The sequence below is a fragment of the Stegodyphus dumicola genome, chromosome 5 (genome assembly GCF_044657685.1).
Source record: "Stegodyphus dumicola isolate Sdum_Otavi_A_Nest chromosome 5, ASM4465768v1".
In the NCBI taxonomy this organism is placed as follows: Eukaryota; Metazoa; Arthropoda; class Arachnida; order Araneae; family Eresidae; genus Stegodyphus; species Stegodyphus dumicola.
This window is the reverse complement of record NC_140772.1, coordinates 42,334,813-42,362,453: the sequence shown is the minus strand read 5'-3', so window position 1 is coordinate 42,362,453 and position 27,641 is coordinate 42,334,813. Positions and strand designations below refer to the sequence as shown.

At 30.0% G+C, this 27,641-nt stretch overlaps 1 protein-coding gene across 1 annotated transcript in view; it reads right to left on the bottom strand.

The window, feature by feature from the left end:
- Window positions 1-238: 238 nt before the first annotated feature.
- Window positions 239-27,641, bottom strand: part of mms4 (Methyl methanesulfonate sensitivity 4) — a 52,279-nt gene continuing 24,876 nt past the window's right edge. Inside the window, exons 5-12 of the mRNA XM_035351827.2 lie at window positions 24,183-24,350; window positions 17,660-17,752; window positions 17,347-17,465; window positions 15,144-15,222; window positions 11,780-11,895; window positions 8,131-8,329; window positions 4,685-4,741; window positions 239-582 (exon numbers count right to left, since the gene is read on the bottom strand). Coding sequence (XP_035207718.2) covers window positions 469-582; window positions 4,685-4,741; window positions 8,131-8,329; window positions 11,780-11,895; window positions 15,144-15,222; window positions 17,347-17,465; window positions 17,660-17,752; window positions 24,183-24,350 — 945 coding nt within the window. The 3' untranslated portion in view covers window positions 239-468. The remainder of the gene's footprint in view (window positions 583-4,684; window positions 4,742-8,130; window positions 8,330-11,779; window positions 11,896-15,143; window positions 15,223-17,346; window positions 17,466-17,659; window positions 17,753-24,182; window positions 24,351-27,641) is intronic.

Sequence of the window (27,641 nt, the reverse complement as noted above, 5' to 3'; positions counted from 1 at the left end):
CATAAGATTTAAGTCAAACTGACTAATTAATCTGTTATATTAAACACATCCATATTAAACACAATTAATCTGTTATATTAAACACATCCATAAAAATGAAGCTAATATCTATGGTATAAATTATTATCATGGTACAAAATTAGAGAGGCATGTGTAATTTTTTAGTCAATTAGTACATAACATTAATTAGAAATTTTTGCAAGGCATAATATGTTTGGGGATATTAAAAAAGTTATACTTGCATTAATTTTTTTTAATTTAGCAAAAAATAACTTACATCAGAAAATACATGTATAACAATACACTATTTATATTTATATGCATATGCATTGAAGTTAAAATTTATTCATAAAGATGAAGCACAGAAATGCCATTATATTCCAACTAAAAACATTTGAAGTCAAAAAACAATTTTAAGATCCTTCTCCACAATGATTCTATCTTCTAAGATTTGTTACAAAATAAACATCATCGCTGCAAAAGTTGATTACCATCTGTTGAATTAAAAAAGAGATAAATCTTGTATGACAATTCAGGTCCAACACGTCGCTGAGTTCCTAAAGGTCCATAAGTTCTTCTCACCTGAAAAGAAATACAAATCAAATCAGCGAAGTTAAAAATAATTTAATTAAGTTAATTAAATTTTTAAGTATGGAATATTTATATATTTTGCTTTGAATTATAAAATGATAATGATAAATAAATTTGGAGAATTAATTTAAATCAGATTTCACCATCGAGTTTGGGGGTGGAAACAATCTTGGACCGTGAAACAAAACTAAAGTATGATTCAGATTATTGCAAGAGTGGGCAAGTGATTAAGACTACTGAACACTGGCAAGTTGGACTAACTCTCTCACTGACACGAGGTATCACTAAGAAAATCCAAATTTCCCAAAACTGCCATAAGAGAGGGATATTTTCTTGATTTTAATACCAAAATTCCCCTTGTGAACCAAAGAATGAGATAATAATATTATATAAGCATTCCTAACCCTTGTGAACCAAAGAACTGATATAATTATGTACATTTTGCATTTCAATAAACAAAATGTGGGTAAATGGAAGAGAGTCCAGGTGCCACTAGCAGAGCCAGCAGTGAGTTGAATGTCTCTATAGGGTCTGATGAACAATGAAAACACTTAAGGCCCTGTATGGCATTCACATTTATGGATAGTTAGATGTGGACAACACCTGAATCACCTGCTGGTAAATACCTGGTGTTCTTCCTACTTATACCTTTACCGATGCTTTTAATATACAGTACAAAGACTGTAATCCGGACATCCATTATCCAGAATGATCTATAATCCAGACATCCATTATCAGGAATGATCTATAATCCTAATCTCAAAGCCACAAACTTTTTTTGTATGCTTTACGCATGCACATTAATGTTTACGCATGCGCATTTAGCACAAAAAATGAAGCATCTTAAACAACTTACATTGAAAGAAATGTTTAATAAAGTAAACAAATAAATATTAAGCTTTTTTTTTTTTTTTTTTTTGTAAATTTTGATACCCTTTACATCATAATTGCTCTTTATTTCATAAATTATGGTTTCATCTTTTTAATTGTATAATTTCTGCATGCCATCTTACCAGATTTAAATTGATGATCTATAATCTGGAAAAACCCTTAATCTGGAATCGCCGAAGTCCCTACGAGTCCAGATTACGGACTTTGTAGTGTATTACTATTAACTTCTTGGACATACTTCAAGATGTGCATATGTATACTTTCTTAAGATGTCACAAAAAATATTCTAGGGCTCTCTCTTTCTCTCTATATATATATGTGTGTGTGTAAGATATAACAAAATACAATGGCTGCTTTAAGAAATAATTGGCAACCTCAAAATTAGCTATTCTAGATTTTATGTTCTTCTCCCTAAATTCATCTGTTCTAAGTTTGAAATCTTTCCATGTTGCATAACGCTGCTTGAAAAAAGTAACTAAAATTAAGCAATCACAGCTTTGAGTACTTTCTGCATCTACTAGGTATAAACACTCTTAGAAAAACTACGCCATTATTAATTTTCATTTCATTTTATATGCCTATAACCAGATGCTAGGTCCAATATGGAAAAAATTTTTGCATTCGTTATTTACGAATGCATTATTCGTTATTTTTTATTTGGTCTAATACAGCATCAATTCTAGGAATAGGTTCAGAATCTTTTTAATAATTTGGTTAAGTTTCCGATAATCAATACACAATCTAGTTTTTGCCAGTTCATCTCTCTTATAAGCTAAATTTACAGGTACAGCATAAGGATTGAAAGGCAGTTTTATTATACCAGCATTTAACAATTCATCTATTTGTACCTTAATTTCATTATTATCTTTACGAAATGCTTGATAATAGGTAATTCTGAAGTTAAAACTACTTGTACAGGTTCAATATTGATACAACCCAAATTATATTTATTTTTTAGCAAATATATGATTATAGTTATTTAACAATTTTTGCAATCGATCATCAATTTTCACTATTTTCAGCAAAATTACCAAATTTCTTTTGTTTACTCTTCTTATTTAAATGACATACTTCACAATGTTTACAGTAGTTTCTGACCAATAGTGACCTGGACAATTCCTGGCAATGTATTGAAAAGGCAATACATTTAGCATTGAGGACACACTAATATGACCAAAATTAATATGAGCTTTTTCAAGCAGCATTATGTAGCATGGAAAGATCTCGAATTTGGGAGAACAAATGAATTTAGGGGGGAAAAGATAAAATCTAGAATAGTTCATTTTGGAGTCACCATTGAATACAAGGTATTTTTCCCTAGAAAATTCTCCTAAGACATGCTTTACTTTAGGGAGATAGCCCTCACATGATTTGCTACAATTGAATAAATGAGCAAATAAATATTGAACTGGAATATGTGAGTTTAAATAGATGGTTGAAATCTGGGGTATAAGCATCATAAGAGAGTGAACCATTTTTTACCACTTGGTCTTTAATTTATTACAGCTATTTTTTTTTTTAATTATTATTTATTTTCAGAAATGCTTTCAAGTGCAATGTAGATTTTACACTGCACAGGGTACTATTAGAGCACTCAACAGTACTAATAGTACATTGTTGAAAAAAAGAAATAAAACCATGTTTCGTTTCTGGAAAAAAGCCACCAATATTTTTAGCAAATCTTCCACTGTCAACTCCTTTATGTTCCTGAACTTTAGTTTCTTTGTTTTCTAGAAATTAAACCAGAGTTCTCTCTCACTATCAAAACTTTCCTAATTATAAAAATCATGAAAGCACTCCACTCTTTTAGTAAACTCTTCCACTAGCATTTCTAGCCTAAGCACAGGATGCAGTAGCAAGAAAGAAAATGCTGAAAAAGTTAATAATTTAGGAAAAAATATACATATGATTGCAAAAAATAGTTAAGTCAAATAAAAAAATGGAAATGTTAAAATTAATGTCCATTAAATGTAAAACAAGGAAATTTCATGTTAATTTTTCTCCACCCCCCTCTGTATCTGACAAAAATCACTGAAATATGTCTTCTACTTTCTGATATAAACTAAAAAAAGTGTAACAACTTTGTACACCTTTTATAGTAAACTAACAAATTAGCTAGTAATGATCAAACTAATTATTACATTTTTTCTTATTCTGCAATCAGCAAAATTTGTTCTAATACTTTTTTTTATATAATACCAGCTACTGTGCTCACCAGAAAAATATATATTTTGAGGTTAACCACTTGCACTGGAAAGATATTTCCCAAATATCAAGACTTTTTCCAGTCAGTAAATTTCTCTCACATTCCCAAACATAAAGTCTCTCAGACCATAAATTGCACAGGTGTTCCCCACCTGTGAGAAATTTTGCTAACCATACCTATCACAGCAATAATGACATGTTCTTATAACAGTTATAATACTACAGAAGGATAAGATATTCAAATACCATGGAAAACCAACTAGTAAAAAAAATTTGTATGTGTATCTAGCAAGCTTAAGAACCAGTTTTTATACTGGCGTGAACAGTGTACAAAAATGAGGAACAGCTAATGACATTTTGAAGTATGGATTTGGTTTAACAAAGTAATTTCAGTGCATGAAAAATTGAGATTTTAAAATGAACAATAGCATTTTGCACATACTCCTTAATTTACACTCATTTCAATTAACTAATAAAGAACTTTACATAAAAGAAAAATCAATTTAATAAAATCTTCCCTATATATTTGGAAAAATAAACAAGTACATCCAAGCCTTTCACAAATTCAATGAAAATGCAAGAGGTTAAAAAATTAATAAAGGAAAATACAATAGCTTAGAAATGAAAATTTAACTTCAATTTCAATTCAATAATTCTTAAATCTATGTTATTTACTTATGTTCAATGCATAAAGCACTGCTTTATAATCCACGGTAATTTTCCAGCAAAGCAAGTGTAGTAAAGAACAATGCTAAGTGAAACAGCAAGTTATAGATATAGGAACAGCAGTTACTAAATATCCTCAATAGAAAAAAAAAAAAAATCATTTACATTTATTTTTATTATTTTTACATTTGCATGGTAATATATATTTTTGCTTTGTTTTATATTTGCATATTGCTAGTTTTTATTCTTGAAATTTAATTTCTGCATGATCTGCATGTACCTGTTAACCTTTCAAGGTGAGAAGTCATTTTAACAGTTTAAAATTACTTACCACTATATCTTGCAACAGAATTTCAGCCTCTTTTGTACTTCTGCATCGCTTGTATGCCTAAAATATACAGATAAATGTTTTCAAAAAAAGTTAGGATTGAAAATATATTAATCATTTCAAACATGATTGATAAGTTTCTTCCTCATCAGAAAAAACTGAGGAAAACATTAGGAATAGGAAGGTTTCTTCTTATACGAAAAAGACTTCTACCACTGAAGTGGCAGTATTTCCATATACTCTGATTTTATGTGAAATCAAACCAATTTCTATCGTAGCCCTTTAGAAGGAAAGAAAAAATGTAGATCCATTTTCATCAGTATCAAGTATGTTTAAAAAATATAATAGGAAGGTTTCTTCTTTCTTTTAATAATAGGAAAGTTTCTTCTTATAGGAAAAAGACTTCTACCACTGAAGTGATAGTGTTTCCATATACTCTGTTTTTATGTGAAATCAAATCAATTTCTTTCGTAGCACATATTTATTTAATTAATCCTTTAGAAGGAAAGTAAAAATGTAGGTCCATTTTCATCAGTATCAAGTATGTTTATGAAATATCCTATAAATATGAAAGTACATGTGAATCTTAAATTGATTTTCAATAGCATCAGTACATTCCAAAATGATCTTTTGCAATGTTAATTATTTAGCTTGCACTGCCCTTATATCGAAAGAACAAAATCATACTTTTGATTTTCCTATCTAGGCGGTAATTTTTAATTTTTGGAATGTAAAAAGTTCCCCTCCTTTAGTTTTTCACACCATACATAGTATATTTTTGCTGCCTTTCAAGTAATTTATTTTATATATTAATCCATTTTAATTTTGCTTAAAAATTAACCTATTTTATATTCAATGAAATCCCATTTAAAGTTACCAACAATCTGATATTGTTTATTGAATATTTGCAGCTTAATATCCTTTTCCATTTCAAGTTCTGAGTTAAAACATAAGTATATACAATCATATACAGTGATTTAATTATAAAAGAAATCGAAGGTTTTATTAAAAGATTTTATATCACCTGACACTTTAATGCATATAGTTCACATACTTATAATACTAGCATAATTTGTACTGTTTGACAATTATTATAAATTTACATTCTGCCTAAATCTTTTTTTATTTCCCCTTTATTTATTTTCTAATCTAATTGGGAAAATATTTTTTAAAAAAAGCAGACAGATAAATTTATTAATATCATTATTTGGCATGTGTTCTTTCATTATCCTTGGATGATTCGGATTTCAAAATATTATTAATGCTGTCATTTGGTTGTAACTGGCCCATAAGTGCCTATTATCACTGGCATATGGGGAATAGTGGTGAATATTGCAGATTTTCAACTTTATTTTTGACTATTAATCTGTCTTCCTTATTGGTATCAGGTCTCACAAATGTTTTCCATCACTTTGTTTGTATATTTTCCTTGTTATGCTTTTTTTATACAAAATAATGTACGTATTCTTAGAGTATATCTTTAAATACTTCAGTTACATTATATACAATTAATTTTTGTTAAACACATATATCTACAACAGAGATTCTCAACCTTTTGACTAACATGTACCATCTAAACTAAAATTGAGAAACTTTACCACCACTTCTTCGGTAGAAGTCTTTACCACAACTACATTTTACAATGATTATTTCTCCTTTTCTCAACAGAAATGTTAAATATATATATATATTGCCATTTGCACAAACTATTGGCTATTTGTACTAAATATGTACTCATAAAAATATTAGATTAAAAATTGGTTACCCTTTTAATTATCAAAATTTTAGTCAAAATACTTTAATTCTAAAATTCAGTGTGAAATTTGGGCCTGTTTAAGAGAGATCAATTTCTTTATGTCTGATCTTATTTTACTTAGTTTTAATCATAAATTAGGATGCATTTTTAATTTTGTTCTGTATTTATTTTTCATATGTTGCATGGAAGAAAATCCTTGTTCACACAAATAGGTTGCACACTGCCTTTCAAATTTGCGACAAAAATTTACAAATATAGCTGGATTGCAATTCTAGAAGTTCTGGAATGATTATTTTGTTACACATAAGTATGCTGTGCCAATGTTTCACATGTAGCCCTCACAATATGCATTATAAGAGGGAAACTAAATACAGTCAAAAGTCTTTAATCCGGATGTCCATAATTCGGAATGATCTATAATCCGGACCTCAAAGCTACAAACTTTCTGCGCATGCATCAACGCATAATGTGTTAACGCATGCGCATAATACCTTTACGCATGTGCATATGCATCTACGCATGTGCATAATACATTTATGCATATGCCTTTAATGTATAACGGATGGTATAAGCTAAGCTAAATTTATCTGATTATCTATTTCAGTTAATGTTGCAGATTGTGTTGTTCCTTAATCTTCTAATTGGATCCGACTTATTATTTTTTGCAGACTGTTAAAGCAATTTTATAAAAGTAAGCTTGAACTTTGGATTATGTCAAAAAGAATTTCTGATTCTGGAGCTACCAAAGGATCTACAAAGCGAAAATATGTTCCGATGTCCATGAAACAAAAAGTGAAATTGCTTCAAAAAATGGATAAAGGCATATCCTTTGATTCTCTAATCATTCCGAAATATGTTTATCAATTTCACGCTGCTCTGTGGGGGGGGGGGGACATCGCGGCGCACAATGAACTGGAAATTGATCTGTCAGCACTATCCTCATCTTCAGGACAGATGTTTTTATTTTATTCGGCTTATAATTCCTTACTAAATATAGTATTTCATCTCGATGTACTTCCTTATTTGTTATGATTTAAATCAAATTCCTCGTCATTATAAATATCACGAATACACATCAAATAGTTTTCTGGTTGCAATTTTCTAATTTCGACTATGCGTAATGTATGCTTTACGCATGCGCGCGTTGAAAGAAATGTTTAATAAAGTAAACAAATAAATATAAAGCTTTTTTTTTTTTTTTTTTTTGTAAATTTTGATACCCTTTAGATCATAATTGCTCTTTATTTCATAAATTACGGTTTCATATTTTTAATTTTATAATTTCTGCATGCCCTCTTACCAGATTTAAACTGATGATCTATAATCCGGAAAAAACGATAATCCAGAATTGCCGAAGTCCCGACGAGTCCGGATTAAAGACTTTTGACTGTACCATTACATCTATGATTTCTAGATATTTAATTTCCATTTTTTGGAACAAATAAACACGCAAATATAACTTTGAATTCAACTACATGCAATTTAATGAATTAATTAAAAGAAAATTTTATCAGGTTAAAAACTCAGTACCTTTATTCTGCCAGTAGCTGTAATAAAAAGTAACAAAAATAATTGATATGGACAAAAAAATTAATTAAGTAAGCATTATGTATTCTTTGTTGCTACCTATGGCATAATAACATTATGTAAAATAGTATGATAGTAAATTTCAAGTAATTTTTTCAAAATATACCTCCATTAAGTGCCGTGGAGAGGGATACTTTGACACAATTGCTTCAGCTACTTCTGGTCCAACATTCTGAAATTGCTGAATTTGCTGCTGCCATAATTTTATGCAGCCTGAAGCATCTTTTTCTAACTTGACAGGACAACTGGTATCCGCATCAGCATACCAAGAGAATGCCAGACCTTTCTGAAGTTGCTTTTCTTTTCTATAAAAATCATAACATTCTAATTGTTAGACTATAGGTGTCAAAATAACTAAAACTAGTGAAAGCATATAAAGAAAAATACTGCATGCATTAACTGTTGATCAATTTTGTTTCTAATGAATGAATCTTTTGAAAAATAACTGAAAATGTTTGCTCAGATGCACATTTTGAAAAATCTAATTTAAATAATGTACTTACTGATGCATTGCTATATATATATATAAATAGATATAGATATAGATAGCAATGCATCAGTATATATATATACTATATAAAGAAGAAAGTCTGTGTGTTTGTCCTCTAAAAACTCAGTCACTACAATAGCTATCATCGCTGAACTTTCTACGATTCTTTTCTGGGTCCTGGAAAAGATTGACATCTACTTTTTTGCAAATAAAAAGTAGGTAAAATCACAGATATTAATTAAAAACACAGAAAAACAATAATTTTCACCCTCATTTTTACAAAATCGCAGAGTTTATTAATAAAAAATTACTAAGTTTTATGATGAAATAAAAATATCGTTGCCAAACATTAAATACATTATTCCCAATTTCAAAAACATGCGGGAAGCCATTTAGACCATTCCAATCTTTGTACGACTTTAATCAGCCGAATTAAAAACTCTGAAAACATTAATTTTTGCACTCATTTCTCCGAGTAGCAACAGTCTTATGCGCTGGAGATAAAAATGCTTCATTTCGAAAAATGTTGCTACTGCTAGCTTGCACATCGTAGAGTTTGTCAGTCAAAAACTTGTAAGTTTTAAAGAATCTCTATATATAAAGAAGAATGTCTGTTTGTGTGTTTGTTTGCATTATTGATTTCTGATCAATTATGATCAATTTTGTGCTATATTTAATCAACTGAAATTGAATATAGATGAAATGGCTGGAATTTGAGCTTCTAAGAACGTTTGATTAGAAATACAAAATCATTAAAAACTGCTTGCCACTGTTGCTGATCTAATGAGAGAGAATTACTTTATTTTTCGATCGAAATTTTTTATGTGGGTTCCATATTGCATCAGACTGAAAAATGTCTGACTATGAATCGTATATATTGCATCCTTATTAGAGAAGGGTTACAGCGGTATTGTTTTCTCTGTTGTTAGTTATATTACTCTCAATCTAATTTAACTGGCATCTGGTACTTCAACTAGTAAAGTTATAAGATTTTTTCTAGAAGAATTCTAATTTTTTTTAATGTTCTTTTTAATTTTTAAAAAAAGTTTTAGCTTAAATATTTTTCTATGTATTTTTTTCTTTTAAAATATATTCTATATTCAAAAGGAAGATTTTACAATATGCAATATTATACAAGATGGTATAGTTGTAACATGAATATGATTTCATCTATAGAAAAGAAGCAAAAACCAAATTTTTCTTGTACTGCCACTAAAGCATTATCAGTTCACAGTAGTAGTATAGTAGCCACTAGATCCTTGTGGTAAATGAATGTTTGAAATATAGTCATGGGGATAGAGGAAATCCTTTATTTTATTTGTAATTAGATAAATTTATAACTGTAAAGCTACATATATGTGCAAATGTCTATATAACATAAAATTTTTATTAAATGTTTTAACCCTTTTAAGCACTTTTAATAGCCTGTAAAGTCTTCTTGTTAATTTGGTTTATTTTCTCTTTCTGTTCTAAAAACATAAAATGCTTATTATAAACTTTTTTGAAATGCATCATTTCAAAATCAATTCTTGTTATATGATTCTTATATAATACAGTCACGGTATTCTGTCAAATTATTGCAAATAAATTTTAGATCTGATGACAAAAGAGAGAAGAAGATAATGCTGGATGTCCAATCAACTTTATTCAGACAAAATTTCAACAAAAAACAAATTCATGATGTGAATTTTCTGAGTTGATTACTTTCTATTTTCCTTGAAATAGAAAATACACCTGTGTACAGATAAATACTAGGTAATGTATGAGTGTGCTGTAAGTTTCCTGGTTACCCTTTTATCAACTCAATAATAATCGGCCTCATGGTTAATGCAGCACACCAAACACAGATTAAAACAAAAATACAGTTCAAAACATCAAATCAAAATTCCCAATATTTCTATATCATTTATAAAGTTATATGTCATTTATATCTATTGTCATTTATAAAGTTCATCAAATTCTTTGCAAATCTAAACTCTTTTCTGTGGTAACAGAATTCCTTTATGTTACCATGCTTTTCCCTAACATGTCGCAATAATACACAGCCTTCTATGAAATGACATGTATTGCTTTCAGCACTAAAAAAATTACAAAGACTATTATTTTACAAAATAAATCTTTTCAGGTACACTGTGAAGCCTCTGTAGATAAATAATATGTATAAATGGTAGGAATATTCATAGCATTATGAAACATTATAAGTGAAACAAAGTCATTAATTCCGCCAATACCAGTATCAATGCAATGACATTTTTCTATAGAAAAGAGATCAATAACTGATTAACATAATTTTTATGCCTGAATATATACTAGAGTGTGATCTTCATAAACCAAGCAAAATTGAAATGTGTCTTTCCAATATAAACTGCTTATATGTCTTAACTCACTGATAATTTTACATAGATTTCTATTTAAAGGAATTGAAATTCATGAATTTAAAATATGTATTACATACTTGTTATTACTTTATATCCTATACAGCATTTAATGATATTAACAAAGCCAACTTTCACATTCATGCAATGCTAACTCTTATTTATTAACAATATACATATATATTGATATTATCTGTCAGATACTATTTTGCATTACCAAAAGTTAGATACTATTTCCTATTACCAAAAGTGCTAGACTATAATATTTTTGTCAAGTAAATTACTTTTTATTTGCAGTTAAGTTTTGAGTTACTTCTCGAGCGATTTGGATTTTAACCTTTAATGAACATTAGCAGGCTAAAATGATGAAACTCTTGTTCTTTTGTAAAGAGGTTAAGCTATTTTTAATTTTTTCATTATAAAGCACTCAATTCCCTTATATAAATGAAATACCTGCAATTAACATGGCATTTATTTCAAAATGGTATGACCTATTTCAATGCAGTATTCAAACTTTAAGGCAGTGCAACCCCATAAAAATGTAAATAATCTCAGAAAGCAATATCATGACCCCAATCAGAGCATTAACCCCAAGTTATATACTATCAATGCACCACCTAATGACCCCATTATAAATTTTCACAACCCAGAATTTCAATAGCATTGCCACATTTGATTGCATTATATTTTAAAAAATAGAACATTTTTTAAATTTCAAAATTTCTAAGCCTTAAATTTCAACCAAATAACATATAAATAAGGCACTTTAAATAAACAAAAACAAAAAATATTGAGCAAAAAGAATGCTAATAATAATTCCACTATTTAGAAATTGCACTTCAGATGAGCATAAAAAATTAAAAGCATATAGATCAGATAAATATATGTACTTAAGTGGTGCCTCTGCAATGGCTTTTGTGAAACGAAAAAGTGTATCGCCAAATTCTTTCATGGAATCTAAAAAGATAAAATTCACAAATGCTTGCAGTTGAACTTCTGTTGCAACCTATATGAAAATGAATTTTTACAGTTAGTAAAATATTTACATATACTTCCCTTTTCGGATATTAATGCAACCACTTTCACATATTTAGTAATTTTTTACACAAGAAAAAGCATTATGACATATTCACCATTCATTCAATAGCAAAAAATTTACTTATATTTTACATTCTAATCAGGTATTCATCATAAAAATCAGTCAATAAACCTACTTAGAATGTGACTTTTACTTTTTTTTGTTCCAGTGAAAATTCTTTCCTTTAGCAATTTTGCAGCAAAATACTGTATTCTTGTAGAGATTTAAACTGCAGTTTCTTCCATTGCTAGCAAATTCCACAAATACATACAGTAAAATTAAGTTTGAGGCAAAAAATATTATGATTTGCCTATAAAAAATGCTGGTACTTAGAATACACAAAAAGAATGCATACAAAAATGACAAGGTTATTTGACTGAAGAACTGTTACGAGCATGGTAGTCAAAGTTTGGCACATTTTGAAAATTTGGTGACTTCTACTAAGGCGGTTGCACTCACATGTTATATAATAGAAAAAAAAAAAAAAAACATTCATACCTATTTTTGTAAATTAAATATTTAAGCATTAAACTTTCAGAGAAATAAAGGGGAAAAAACACTAACAATGTTTTTATTATTATGTCATGTTAATAACAATGTTTTTATTATTATGTTATTTTATTTATTATTTTACTATTATGTCATAAACTAACAGTGTTTGGCAAACACTAACAGTGTTTGGCAAAACTATGACATAATAATAAAAAGTGGATGTCTAGACCGATTCCATCTATGGTTTTACTGCAACTTCTACAGCATAAACTGGAGAAGAATTAACATATAATCTGAACAGAAAAGCCATCAAAGAGCAATGAAATCACTGAATTTAATATACTGGCCACTCATTATATATACAGCACCTTCTAAAACTTTCCTTCTTATGTCTTATGCATTTTCTGCACTGCTGCTGAAGAAAATAGTACAGTTATGATAATACAACTGATACATCCAATTTCATACACCATGGCATTTTCGGAAAACTTTCTATTTTGGATGATGCTTTTGTTATGAGCTTATTTTTAATTAGTTGCTGGGGGGAAAAAAAAGAGCAGTAGAGCAATGCTGCCAAAACTGGCATATACCTTACTCTCTCTTCTTATTCTACATACATGACTGTTACAAATTTGTGTATAGTCCTATTGTAAATTTCAAAGATTTTTCCATGTGTAATGAAAATTACAACAAGTTTCATGTAGAAACTCTGAAAACACATTGTTATAAAACATCAGTAGTTGAATATACATGTTTTAGAATGTTCTGAAAAACATTAATCAGATGATAACGTATCAGAATGATTTCAAACAACCTCATGCATATTATTTACTTACAGAACAGAATAAATTAAGTTTTCATAACGGTAGAAATCTTGCTGACAAAATAAATCCTACATTTTAACCTCTTTCCCATCTGAAATTGTAACCTTTTTAGTATTGTTTAATTTTAGTTGCTTTCATCTTACACATTTGCTAGTTTCATCTTACACACTAACTAACTTATAGTTACATTATTATTAATTGTGTATATATTTATTTTATACACAAACTAGACTATAGCTTTTAACATTTACATATTTTTTGTATGGAATGAAAATACAATTGTTTGAAATTCATAAGTAAATTATAAACAGCTTTTAAAAAATATATAAATATAATGTTACGAAAATCGAAATGCAGAAATCGCATCAATAAAAAATAAAATGTATTTATAAAAATTAAATAGCTTCTTTTGACATTACACAAACAAATATTTAACATTTATCTAGGCCTGATACAAAAATTTATTTCAGGAATATCAAGCAAATAAACAGTTACCTTAATTTCAATTAGTAAGGAAAACTAACTTATAGTTTGTTAATTTCAGCATCTATCGAGCAATGAGTTCGTTAGATGCTGGTACCTGACTTATGCATATGGAAATTTTACTTTTCTATATCAAAAGTAAGAGAAGTTCAAATATGTTGGATACTGTATTTCTGTAATGGGAAAAAAATATCAAAAATGCATTTCTTTATTTAGAATGTCATAAAGAATAATTTTTAAAAATTACTTTAAAGTAAATCATAAAAAATGCTAAAAATTAATATTATGACATGTTTTGCTCTCAATGAATAATAATTTTAAAAAACATAACTTCTCAGCATTCTATGTACAAAGAGTATGGTAATACAATAAAATATCAAGTATATATTAAGAACGCAATAACATAGAATTTTCTTAAGCTATGAATAAAAAGATAAGAATCTTTGTCTTGCTCCTAGCATTAATTGACAATTCAAATGCATAAAGAAAAATTTTTTAATCATCTTGAGAAAAAGGATGATAAATATTATGTTTGACCCATGCTTGTAATTCATGGCTTGATAACAGTTTTACCGGCTGATCAAGAACTAAAGGTACTTTAGTGTTACCATGAAATGAAATTGACATATCCATAATAATTAATCACCAAAGTCCATCATTGACTGTTAACCATATTACTTTACAATTTATGCAGGCAATCTAACTATTCAAATCAACAACTGTTTCATAATTTTTAATGCCTTCGTACACCATTTAAAAGGGTAGGATATTTTCAGCCCAAAAGTATATAAATAGCAACATTTTTAGAAATGGTAACCGTAAACGTTAGAACCAATTCAACATAAATATCATTCTTCCGAAAATTTTTGACATTTTACCTCCAAATGTTTTTATTGTTGACATACAGATGCATTTAAGAATCATTTTTTCATATTCTGCCGTGAAATGAAATTATTTTTTACTATAAGAGTGCTATATAAAACTTAAATAATTTATGTGGTGCCAGTGCATAAGTAATGAAAAATTTCTGAAGCCATATTAGCAGCAGTTGCAGAAACTATAGGCAAGAAATTAGTGTGAGAAACTGATGCAAGGAATAAAATGTAAATAACATTCTGCTAGTAGTAAAATGGTATTTATGTTTTATTCCTTGCATTCAGTTTCTGCAATTTATTCCTCACATATTTCTTTCTTAATTTTTTATTCTTCACAAACTTCTTTCTGTTAATTTATTCATTATTTCCAGGAATTTTTTGCTTGGTAATTCTTTTCACATCATTCAATATGTATTTACCAATTTTCTTTCATGACAGATACTTATCACAAAAGTACTAAAATAAAATGTACTTTAATAAACTTTATAGTAACAATTCTTACTTCTTCAGAGGCTGTTTTAGAAACTTGCTTTAAAACCCTTTTTCTTTCAATATCTATGTTTGCATTTTCTTTCATTTCTCTTCAAATAGGGGAAAAAAAGTGTTTTTAACTGTAGAAGAATAATCAGAAGGGAAAGGACATGCATAATATATTCAAATGACAATTAATTAAATGAATGAATTACTAAAGAAAACTAATTAACATAGAAATGATTTTTTGAAATTAAACTCATAATATTTTGCATTTTTCAATTCTGATAACTATAAAGTTATAACTATCAAGAAGAAATCAATGATAGAGATAATTTAAATGGTAACAAACAATTCTTGCATTGATGAAGAAACAAAATAATTTATTTCAATACTCTATATATATCTATATAAAATCTATAATCCAAGGAAGGAGAACTTCCTTGTCTCTCTGCATCTAATTATAAAAACCTTTTATTTATTTCTGAATACATATGTTGTGATAAAATGCAAATACATTTTTCAAACTAACACTCTTGAGCTCTGTAGAAAGGGCCATTAATTATCTTTAAGATGAAATCAGTTATGCAATGTTGGAATTTTGATCACCTATAATGGTTTTTATGACAAGATTTTCCAGAACGTCCAATCAAAAAGTGTATCAATATTATTTCATTTATCAGGCACCAATTCCTTGTGCATAATTCTTTTGCTGTCATAGATAATAAAGGTTTGTCTTCATTTTTGAATTTGAGAAACCAATATTTTGGTTTAAAAAAAATTGTTGATTTTCATTCAGCATTTTCTACTCAGCTGTTTCATTTTAGAAACATATAATTTTTACTCAGCTGTTTTATTTATTTTGGTATCATACTGAAATAATAGCATTCCTTGTGTATAATTCTTTTGCTGTCATAGATAATAAAGGTTTGTCTTCATTTTTGAATTTGAGAAACCAATATTTTGGTTTAAAAAAAATTGTTGATTTTCATTCAGCATTTTCTACTCAGCTGTTTCATTTTAGAAACATATAATTTTTACTCAGCTGTTTTATTTATTTTGGTATCATACTGAAATAATAGCATTCCTTGTGTATAATTCTTTTGCTGTCATAGATAATAAAGGTTTGTCTTCATTTTTGAATTTGAGAAACCAATATTTTGGTTTAAAAAAAATTGTTGATTTTCATTCAGCATTTTCTACTCAGCTGTTTCATTTTAGAAACATATAATTTTTACTCAGCTGTTTTATTTATTTTGGTATCATACTGAAATAATAACATCCCGTTACTTACAATGATTTTATTCAAGAAATAAATTTTCTTTCAATTAATATTCCTCTCTAAGGTAATATGGCATATAAATGTGTTTCACTACACTCTCTAAGTTCACTACACTCTCTAAGTCGTAGAGACATTAGGTATTTTTTGGAAGCAAGAAAGATGAAAAATGTGCAATGCCTTCGCTGGGAATCAAACCGCGGACCTCTGAAATACACACCTAGTGTGTAGACCACGACACCATGAAGGCATGCCAAGAAAGTGGGAGAAATAAGTTCCTCCTTTTTAAAGGGTGACTGAGGTTTTTAGGGGAACCAAATGCCAAATTCTGGGTGTGGAGAATCATCATCCAACACCCTTGTAGTTCGGGCGCCACTGTAGAGACATTAGGTTATTTGGAAGCAGGAGATATGAAAAATAAGCAATGTCTTCGCCGGGAATCCAACCAGAGACCTCTGGAATATGCGTCCAGGGTGCAGATCACACCATGAAGGCATGCCAAGAAGGTGCAAGAAATACCTTATAAAGTGGCTAAACATATATGATTTTTGAAATAGAGATCCATTATAAAAATTTGCTTCATGTTCAGCTCTTAATTCATAGAAAATAAGGCCATTTCTAACTAGCAATATAGTAACATATATAAATATATAGCACTAATCTTCACTCTAATTTTATACCAAGTTAAAATACTGAAAATGATACTTTCTTTCAAAAAAATATTTCAATTAAAATATCTTTTGTATCATCTAAGTTGTATAAAAATTAGCAAGAGCTAACAGTTTTGAAATATATATAAGCATTAAATAAGACGGCTGCATTTCGTTTTAATAAGATTAAAACACATATATTAGGCATTTAGCAATCAGTGGGAAATACATGAAACACAAAATATTTTTATTTCAGCAAGGACAATATTTCATACAAAAATGAAATATGCATTGCATAAATTTACCTTATATATTTTCCCAAGCCAACAATGGCACATGTTATATCCATCATAGGAAATAAAGATTTAATATTGGTAATATGCTCCAGAAGAGTAGGTTCTTCTTTGGTATTCCTCCTTACTTTCTATTGAGAATAAAGATGCATAATTTTCATATATTTATATTTTAATTTTGATCCTTAGTTTAGCAAAATATTTCTATTATATTTTAATGGAACTAATTCAAATGTCTTTACAACAGTTTTATTTTAAAAAGTTAAACAACATTTTCCAAAATAACTTTTAATTAATAAGATTAAAATGAAAAATTATTTTATACCTGTGAAGATGCATACACCATTTGTACAAAGTCTTTGTTAGAAATTAACAAGACCAAGATATTTTCAAGTTCATCCCTTTCTTCTTTCACTACCTGTAAAATATATATAACTTTAAAAACAATATTAAAAGTATTTAGCTTCTGTGCAAAAATATCCTACCTAAAATTTAGTAATTAGCATAAAAAAGTTAAAAATTAATACTGAAAGTTAAATATATATATGTTTTAAATGGAGGGGTGCTTTATTTAATAGTCATTAGCCTTGTGCCACAACAAGAGCCGGAAGTGGTGGCCATTTCATTATGGAAGCACCTAATAGGTGGCCACCATTGCCTGCTATGAAAGGATGGAAAGTTACAACCAAGCATTCTCTAGGATTCGAAACCAGGCCCATTGCTGCGGCACTCAGGATCACTAACCACTGTAATAGCCGAGTGGGGAAAGTTAAATATATGACAAATCATATTAAGAATTCAATTGCTAATTATTTTCCATAAATTTATGAATTGAGAATTTATCTAATTAAAATGTGGTCAATAACATGTAATTAAGTGCCTTTGCAATTAAAAAAATCTAAGTAAAATAACTAACCATAAGACTGCATGCTGAGCAAATACTAGCGATATTTTTAAAAAGTAAAGTTTATGAAAGGGAATCAATACAAGAGCTTATCATACATCAGTTGTGAATGCATGTATAATATTAATTGTGTTAAAGTTTAAAAATAGCTTACATTTTATATATAATTATGTTTAACAACTGAGGGCAGATATTTTACACAAATATTACACTAAAATCAATAACATATGAACAGAAACCTTGCACTCTCTTAGTTTCTCATTATATGAATTTCTTTCGAATTATGAAGATATTTGGTTTTCTTAACCACTTCACCAACTTACAAAACTCAAATATTTGCTTCTTCTTCCCTTCAAAAATAAACTTTTTGTGTCTTAAAATGATCTTAGTAATGTTTCTTTTCCCCTTTTACCTGCAGTCAAGACCTTACAAATATACAATATTCAACACTCAAGAACACTGAATTCTGTCTCCATACTCTGCAGAAAAAATTACAGTCAAAAGTCTTTAATCCGGATGTCCATAATCCAGAATTATCTATAATCTGGACCTCAAAGCTAAAATATTACACTAAAATCAATAACATATGAACAGAAAACTTGCACTCTCTTAGTTTCTCATTATATGAATTTCTTTCGAATTATGAAGATATTTGGTTTTTTAACCACTTCACCAACTTACAAAACTCAAATATTTGCTTCTTCTTCCCTTCAAAAATAAACTTTTTGTGTCTTAAAATGATCTTAGTAATGTTTCTTTTCCCCTTTTACCTGCAGTCAAGACCTTACAAATATACAATATTCAACACTCAAGAACACCGAATTCTGTCTCCATACTCTGCAGAAAAAATTACAGTCAAAAGTCTTTAATCCGGATGTCCATAATCCAGAATTATCTATAATCTGGACCTTAAAGCTATAAACTTTCTGCATAATGCGTTTATGCATGCACGTAATACGTTTACGCATGTGCATAATACATTTACACATGCGCATTTAATGTATAACGGACGGTATAAGCTAAGCTAAAATTATCTAATTATCTATTTCAGTTAATGTTGCAGATTGTGTTGTTCCTTAATCTTCTAACTGGATCCGGCTTATTATTTTTTGCAGACTGTTAGAGCAATTTTATAAAAGTAAGCTTGAACTTTGGATTATGTGTAAAAGAACTTCCGATTCTGGAGCTGCCAAAGGGTCTACAAAGCGAAAGCATGTTTCGATGTGCATCAAACGAAAAGTGGAATTGCTGCAAAAAATGGATACAGGCCTATCCTTTGTTTCTCTAACCATTCCAAAATCTGTTTATCAATTTCACACTGCTCTGCAGGGGGGCCCGTCACGGCGCACGATGAACTGGAAGTTGATCTGTCAGCACTTCCTTATCTTCATGGCAGATGTTTTTATTTTATTCAGCTAATAATTCCTTACTAAATGTAGTATTTCATCTCAATGCACTCCGTCTTTGATATGATTTAAATCAAATTCCTCGTCATTATAAATATCACGAATACACATCAAATAGTTTTCTGGTTGCAATTTTCTAATTTCGACTATGCGTAATATATGCTTTACGCATGCGCGCATTGAAAGAAAAGGTTAATAAAGTAAACAAATAAATATTAAGCATTTTTTTTTGTAAATTTTGATACCCTTTAGATCACAATTGCTCTTTATTTCATAAATTATGGCTTCATATTTTTAATTTTATAATTTCTGCATGCCATCTTACTAGATTTAAACTGATGATCTATAATCCGGAATCGCCGAAGTCCCGACGAGTCCGGATTAAAGACTTTTGACTGTATTTTGTATTCTTTAGTCTCTCGTCTGAAAATTAACAAAGATGGTACTATAAAGGCACACTTTCAAATCAGAACTAGTTCCACTGCAATACCTGCTAAAAAAGGCTGAAATTGCATTTCTATTTCCCACATTTTTAGGTGAACTTTCTTTTCTGTGGTTATGATAGAGTCCTGTTGTGGAGAGAACGTGACTAATCAATAACTTTCAATGTGTTCCGGAGAAAACACGAAACTGCGTAATGAACAAGGCCACATTTAATCCTGACGAGTGTGTGCCATAGCTAACAACTGAAGATACTTTTCAAATGAACAGTTATGTCTCAGAAAACTGAGAAGTTGTTAATTTAAGAACAAACTGCATTTTCAGTTGCCCAAATTATGTTTATTTTCTTTTTAAAATTATATCTGTGTGTCAGAAAAAGGACAATTTTTTCATCTTTTTATATATTTGTTCATTTTAATTTCTGAAATTCAATTTTTTAATTATTTATAATTAAAACAATATTATTCTATCTTTAGTTCTTCTTTCTGTTAAAAAATGCATGCAGATTTATTCTTTCCTCCATAGAATTGTTTTGAAATGGACATTTTTTGCTTCTTATATTATGAAATAAGATCCTTTTTGAGAAAATTTGCAGAACAAATTTGCAGAACAAATGTGGACACGTTGAGCATTTGTAAAATATGTAAAAAAACTTGGCAAGTTCTCTGTTCCAGGGTAATACAATTAGATATCAGTTACATAATTTATTTGTTGTGAATTTTTAAAAGGTTTCATGAAATTTTAAATAATCCTGTATTTCAAAAATTAAATATAATGTACTTTTCTTCGATACTTTCTGATTATATACACCCCACAATCACCACTGAAAAGTTGAGAATGCATTGTCTGGAGAGGATTCCTGAACTTGTTAGCAACTGATTTTTTGCCACATCAATAGCAGCACACTAAGAATTCCTTAAAATTATATTAATAAGTAACATTGGTAATAAAACACTTAACATTTTCGAGTAATTCTCCTTTTTCTTGTTTTTCCCAAGTTACACAGTGTTCTGTTTTCGCTTAAATAAAATCAGAGAATTCCGCAAACTCAGCATCATACAGCTTTGGCATAGTACACAAAAGAGACATGTGCTATATGCATACCCAATTCCCACATAACTATTCAGCCGACATACTGCTTTGCCTCATGAACTGGTGAAGGTTGCAGATAATCAGAAAGTACCCCTTTTCCCACCTAATTTTTCATTACCATATGATTAACAACTTAGCTGTAATTAATTCATACTTTTATTAACATTATGGCATTAATAAACAAATATACCAGATTTCCGTGGCTTTCTTTAATAAAAACTAAAAACCACCAATAAGATTAATTACTATCAATTATGTAACTAATATCTGGTTGTAACAAAAGTCTTCCGCCAAAATACATTCTTAAATTTGGGAAAAAAGACATGAAAGCAGTACCTTTATGGCGGGTAGTAATCACTACCAAAATCTATGATTTTCTGCCACATTTTGGTAGCTTTTCAAAGCCTTTGGCACAGAAATTTGGTGGCAGTGAGACCGAAAACAGATCAGCCTCAATTCAGATATCCTGTGCAAAATGGAAGATAGCACCAGCAAGATGTAGCTGCAGGTGTGAAGAAACGTACAAGGTGAGATGTTGGGGTTTTATAGTGGGAATGGCAAAAGGTCCCCATTCAAGTCCATACAGAGTCCAGCAGGTGAATGCAGACACATGTGGTCTTGCATTAAACTTGATAAAACATCACCTTTTTGCCCTGGAACTCAGTTTGATATTTTTCCTTGATAACAGTGTCAACACGGACTAGCACCAACACGAACTTTAAAGAGTTTTACCTTTTTTCACATACTCTTTGCAGCTAATTCGAGGCGTATTGGGAAACTAAGTACCGTTTTGAAAAAAAAAAAAAAAAAAATAGTAAAACAATTTTTTCAAATCCAATTTTATTTTTACATGAAAATACATGTCTTAAACTATTTTTCAACATAGTTTCCGCCAATGATCAAACACTTGTCAAAGTGGGTGACCAGTTTTTGTATACCATCGTCAAAGAAACTTCCCGCCAGTTTCAATAACCACGACTCCACAGCATTTTTTGTGTTTACCAAGCTCGCGCTTCATGTGCAGGAACAAGTGATAGTCGAACGGCGCCAAGTCCGGGCTGTACGGTGGGTGATCGAACTGCTCCCATTGAAACTGTCGAATTAACGATTAAGTGACACCAGCAGTATGGGGCCGAGCATTGTCATAGAGCAACACAATTCCTTTACTGAGCATTCCTTTCGTTTGTTTTGAATGGCACGCCTTAGTTTTGTTAAAGTCCCATAATATCGTGCAGCATTAATGGTTTCACCTCTGGGAAGAAATTCAGTACGCAAAACGCCTTTCCTATCCCAGAAGACAGTGCACATGATTTTTTGTGATGACATTGTCACTTTGAACTTTTGTTTTTTCGGAGAATGAGTGTGTCTCCACTCCATCGATTGTTGTTTCAATTCTGGTGTGAAATGACACACCCAAGTTTCATCACCTGTCACAATTTGGTTTAAAAAGTTTTCTCCCTCATCACTGTACCACGTGAGAAATGTCAGGGCACTACCAAGTCGCTTTGTTTTGTGAACATCAGTGAGCATTTTTGGAACCCATCGGGAACACAGTTTGCGATAATTCAAGCGGTCAGACACAATTTCGAACAAAACAGTACGTGAAATTTGTGGAAATGCCTCTGAAATAGTTGCCATTGTGAAGTGTCTGTTCTCATGAATTGCTTCATCAACTTTCCTTACCAAATCATCGGTGACAACAGAAGGCCAACCACTCCGAGCCTCGGTGTGGACATTTGTTCGACTGCATTAAACATTCTTACCCACTTTCTCACCATTCCATCACTTATCGCATATTCACCGTAAACTTCTGTCACTTGATGATAAATTTCAGCCGGTTTAACATTCCTCGCATTCAAAAATTTAATCACTGCATGAATCTCACAGTCAGTGGGAGAACTAATTGTCTTAAACATTTTGAATGCGCACAGCAAACTGAAAACACAACATAGAGCAACCAAAATGGCGACAATTGAAAGTCAGTGAACAAGAAAAACTAGTGCGCATGCGCGGGATGCCTACTACAGCACTGCGATGGTGCTAGAATGAAACGGTACTTAGTTTCCGAATACGCTACGTACTATGGCAATCCCACCAGATACAAAGCATGATCTTTTTGTTAGTCAAATTGTGCTTTGTGACACTGAGGAAGGGCTCACCGGGTGCAGATCAACCTCCTTTTCCCCCTGTGTAGTTAAAGTAAATCGACTTTTCCTCACAAGTGATAATAAAGTTTAGAATTTTGTCTTTCTATTGATAATCGAGCAGATGAGTGCAGGCTTGAACACATCTATCTTTATCTGCTTGAGTCTGTGCATGCGGTATCCAGCGATTGAATTTGTACGTCAAATTTTTGCAATGCATAGTACGACTAATGGACATGACACTAAAGTCTAACTCCTTAGCAAGCTCTCGAGTGCTTGCATACTAATCTTCTTACACAAGTTCTTGCAGGCAGACCTCATCAATATCAGTAGACCAACCAGGGTGCTCTGCTTCCTGAATGTCATCCTTCGTTTTTAACTTTCGATACCAAACCTTCACAGTGTCATACGATACAACATTAGTACCTAAAGCAAATCATGTGGCAGAATGTCACCCGTAGCTGACTTTTTGCAACAAAAATTGAAAGAAATGATGGCTCTAATATGGTAGTGTGATAGTTAAATTTCAGACTCATTGTACTTAGTGATAACGATATAGTTTTACAGATTTCAGAACACAGTATTCTAAAGCAAGCCTCTTTCTTTCAAATGCCAAAAATCGTTTGACAAAATATAATTAAACATGCCAGCGTGAACTGTTTGCACAGACAATATTTGTGGTGGTGCAAAACTTTTGTTAAAACCCGATAATTACCATTACCTATGGCCATGTTCTTTAAAACAACCACCTTCATAGAAAAACAAAATTATCTGGAATTATAAGCTCATCTTATAGATGGTAACACATTTTCAAGTTATGAGAATGAGAAAGAATAAATAAAATTCATTTTTCAGATTTACCTGTCCATTTTCCATAGTAATGCTAATGACAGTTCTATACCACTTGATGGATAAATTTATAGGATTTTCTTCAATACTATATTTCAAGTTATTTTCATCCAGTACACAGAAAGCATCTTGACTTCCATCTTCAAAAATTATGTTATGATCAACAATAATTTTCATGCTCTAAAATAAGTTTGATGAAAAAGTAATTAGTCTAACATAAATTCTACAAATGATAAGAATGGTGTAAAAAGAGACAGAAGAACAGCATATTGATATATCTATTACACTACATATATATTTAAACAGTTTTAGAAAGTACTAATGAACTATTTTTAAATGATTTCAAAATAAAATAAAGTATTTTGTAGTATTGATGTAAAAAAGAAATTCACAATATTTTGAGTAATAGATATTTAATTACTACACATGACTAGCAATACAGTATTCAACTATTAATGCAGTTTCTTTAAACAAATACTAGATCGATAAGCTATTCCTCTTTTAATTACATAAAATGTTCTGTTCAATCAGTTACACTGTGGAGACCTTTTAGCTTTATAAGACCTGGAAAATATGAAACCCAACTTTGCCATTGCCATCTTTTAAATCCCAGCTGAATGTGCTAATCATACCATGGGAGAGTATATGGGAAAATATGATAATTCCTTATAGTTCTTTGCACTCAGTTGGCAATGCCGAAGAGATGATGGGCTATTATCTGCCACGTTTTAGTTCAGGCACAACAGTAGACTTATTAGGTTTTACAGAGCATAGAAAGGTGAAACATAAACTGTGCCCTTGCCACAATTCAAAATAGGGATCTTTCATCTGCTAGCTGGATATGCTAAACCAAAAAGAAATGTGATAGTTCCCTATGGTATAATATAAGTATCAAGTCGCACAAAAGAAAGCTACATGATGAAAAACATGAAAATCTAAATTAATCCGATGAAGAAAACTAACTCAAAGAGTTACAATGAAAAAAAGTAACATTTAATACAAACCATCAGACTTTTTATCCTCATACATGCTAAGAACGTTTTTAGGACTATTTGCTTAACATCAGAATAAAACAAACAACATGAATCATGAAAATTACAAGGTTTAAAAATTAGGGTTTGTATTTTTTTTTTAAAAAAAAAGAAAAGAAAAAAAGAAAGAAAGAAAATTACAATCAATTTTACTACTTTAATTTAATTTTTCAATGACTTCAATTAATTTATGTTAATGTAGTATTTTGAAGCAAGCAACACTAAACACAAAAAGAAAAAAACTATTTCAGTTTTAGTTTGATATTAACAAAAAAATATATAAAATTGTGATAAAAATTTTGAACATATGTCTAGTTAGTGCAGATCTTAAAAAATGTGTTACAATTTCAAATACATAACAGGCTCCTGTAGTTTTAATTTTAGTTTAATTTAATAGCATTTTCAGACTTCTACAAAGCATGTTTAATTTCAGATTATTTTCCTATTCTTTCTTTTCATTACATTTTGACATTTAAATTCCTGAACATAATTTAACTGAGTTGCCTAAAGCAATTCTAATTTAACTGACGCACTGCAGTTTGTTTTTAATATAAATTTGCTTGATCAGCTGCATCATTTTCTTTTTACATTCCTCATGGCTTTATTATTAATTGCCTTCTCATATTTTCTAAGTCTAAAGGATGTAAGGAAAATACACAAAATGAGTCTTTAAGCAATTCATGCTCTATGCATTCCAAGTGAATATATAGTATAGGTCCTTCTGTTCTCAAAGCAAAAAAGCTATGTTTTTACTTCCTTGTACGAAGTAAAAAGGAAATATTGTAATTGCGAAAAGTTTCAGGCATCTTATTTCAAAGCAAATATCCACTTTCACTGCTATCGAATGAAATTTAAGGATGTTTTTGCGTGGCATCTGTACGTAAGGACAGGATAAAGGACTCTTTTCCCAAAAAAAAAATTGTAAAACTAATTTTAAATGAATTTTGAAGAGAATTTTTCATGGCATCTGTGCAAACGTACGTATGCATCTCGCATAACTCAAAAACGAGTAGCCTCAGAACGTTGAAATTTTGTATATAGGACTGCTATAGCCTGCAGATGTGCACCTCATATTTTGGTTGCAATCAGCCATGCCAAAAGTATATAAATATATGTATATATATATTCACTCTGTTACTCTGCTCAGTGATCTCAGTTTTTTTATTCTTATATGTTTGTAAATTGTGCATTTTTTTTGCTTTAAAAATGATTGAATTATGTTTTTTTATCTTCCGGTTAAGGTTTTTATGCCTTTAGTAAATCTGTATGCAATATTTTTAGAATTATCAACAATTTAAAAATTGTCTAAGTGCTACTAGGCCTAATAATTTTTTCGATGGTGGCCAATGCTTGTTTACATTTAAAACAGCAGAATACTGTCAAAAGTCGTTAATCCGGACTCATCGGGACTTCGGCGATTCCGGTTTATCAATTTTTCCAGATTATAGATCATCAATTTAAATCTGGTAAAATGGCATGCAGAAATTATAAAATTAAAAATATGAAACCATAATTTATTAAATAAAGAACAATTATGATCTAAAGGGTATCAAAATTTACAAAAAGAAAAAGCTTAATATTTATTTGTTTACTTTATTAAACATTTCTTTCAATGTAAGTTGCTTCATTTCATGTGATACTTTCTCTTTAATTCTATTAAACAGACATAATTTCTTGTTTAGTTATAAAGTTCCGCTGTTCAAGTCCTATAATTGCTGTGTCGAGAATACCAACTAATTTGTCAATCGAAATTTTTTTGTTTTCAATAATCTCTGTGTCACTTTCTTCACTATTGGAAGCAAATTATAATGACGAGGAACTTGATTTAAATCATATCAAAGACGGAGTATACATCGAGATGAAATACAACATTTAGTAAGGAATTATAAGCCAAATAAAATAAAAACATCTGCCCTGAAGATAAGGATAGTGCTGACAGATCAACTTCCAATTCATTGTGCGCTGCGGCAGAGCAGCATGAAGTTGATAAACAGATTTCGGAATGGTTAGATAAACAAAGGATATGCCTTTATCCATTTTTTGCAGCAATTCCACTTTATATCTTTATACTTTATAAGACTTTATACTTTCCACTTTATACTTTATAAAAATATCTTAATACTCAGCTTCCGACTAACCCAAAAGATCTCGCACTCAAATTAGTAAACGAAGTCACCGATAAATTACACTGCATTGAATCTATGAAGACATTTACTTCCCCACCAGCAATAGAAATGCATTCAAAGTTACAAGAAGAAATTCAACAAAATCAGTAAATTTTAGCAAGCATTCAGAACACCCCGAAGGTCGCAAATTCTAAAACAGATGATAAAACGATAAATCAGAACGATTGGCAAACTCCAAAGAAGACATCGAAAAATACCGAGTCTATCTCACCACCAGATGTTCCACAAAATAACAGATTTGAAACTCTTAACGA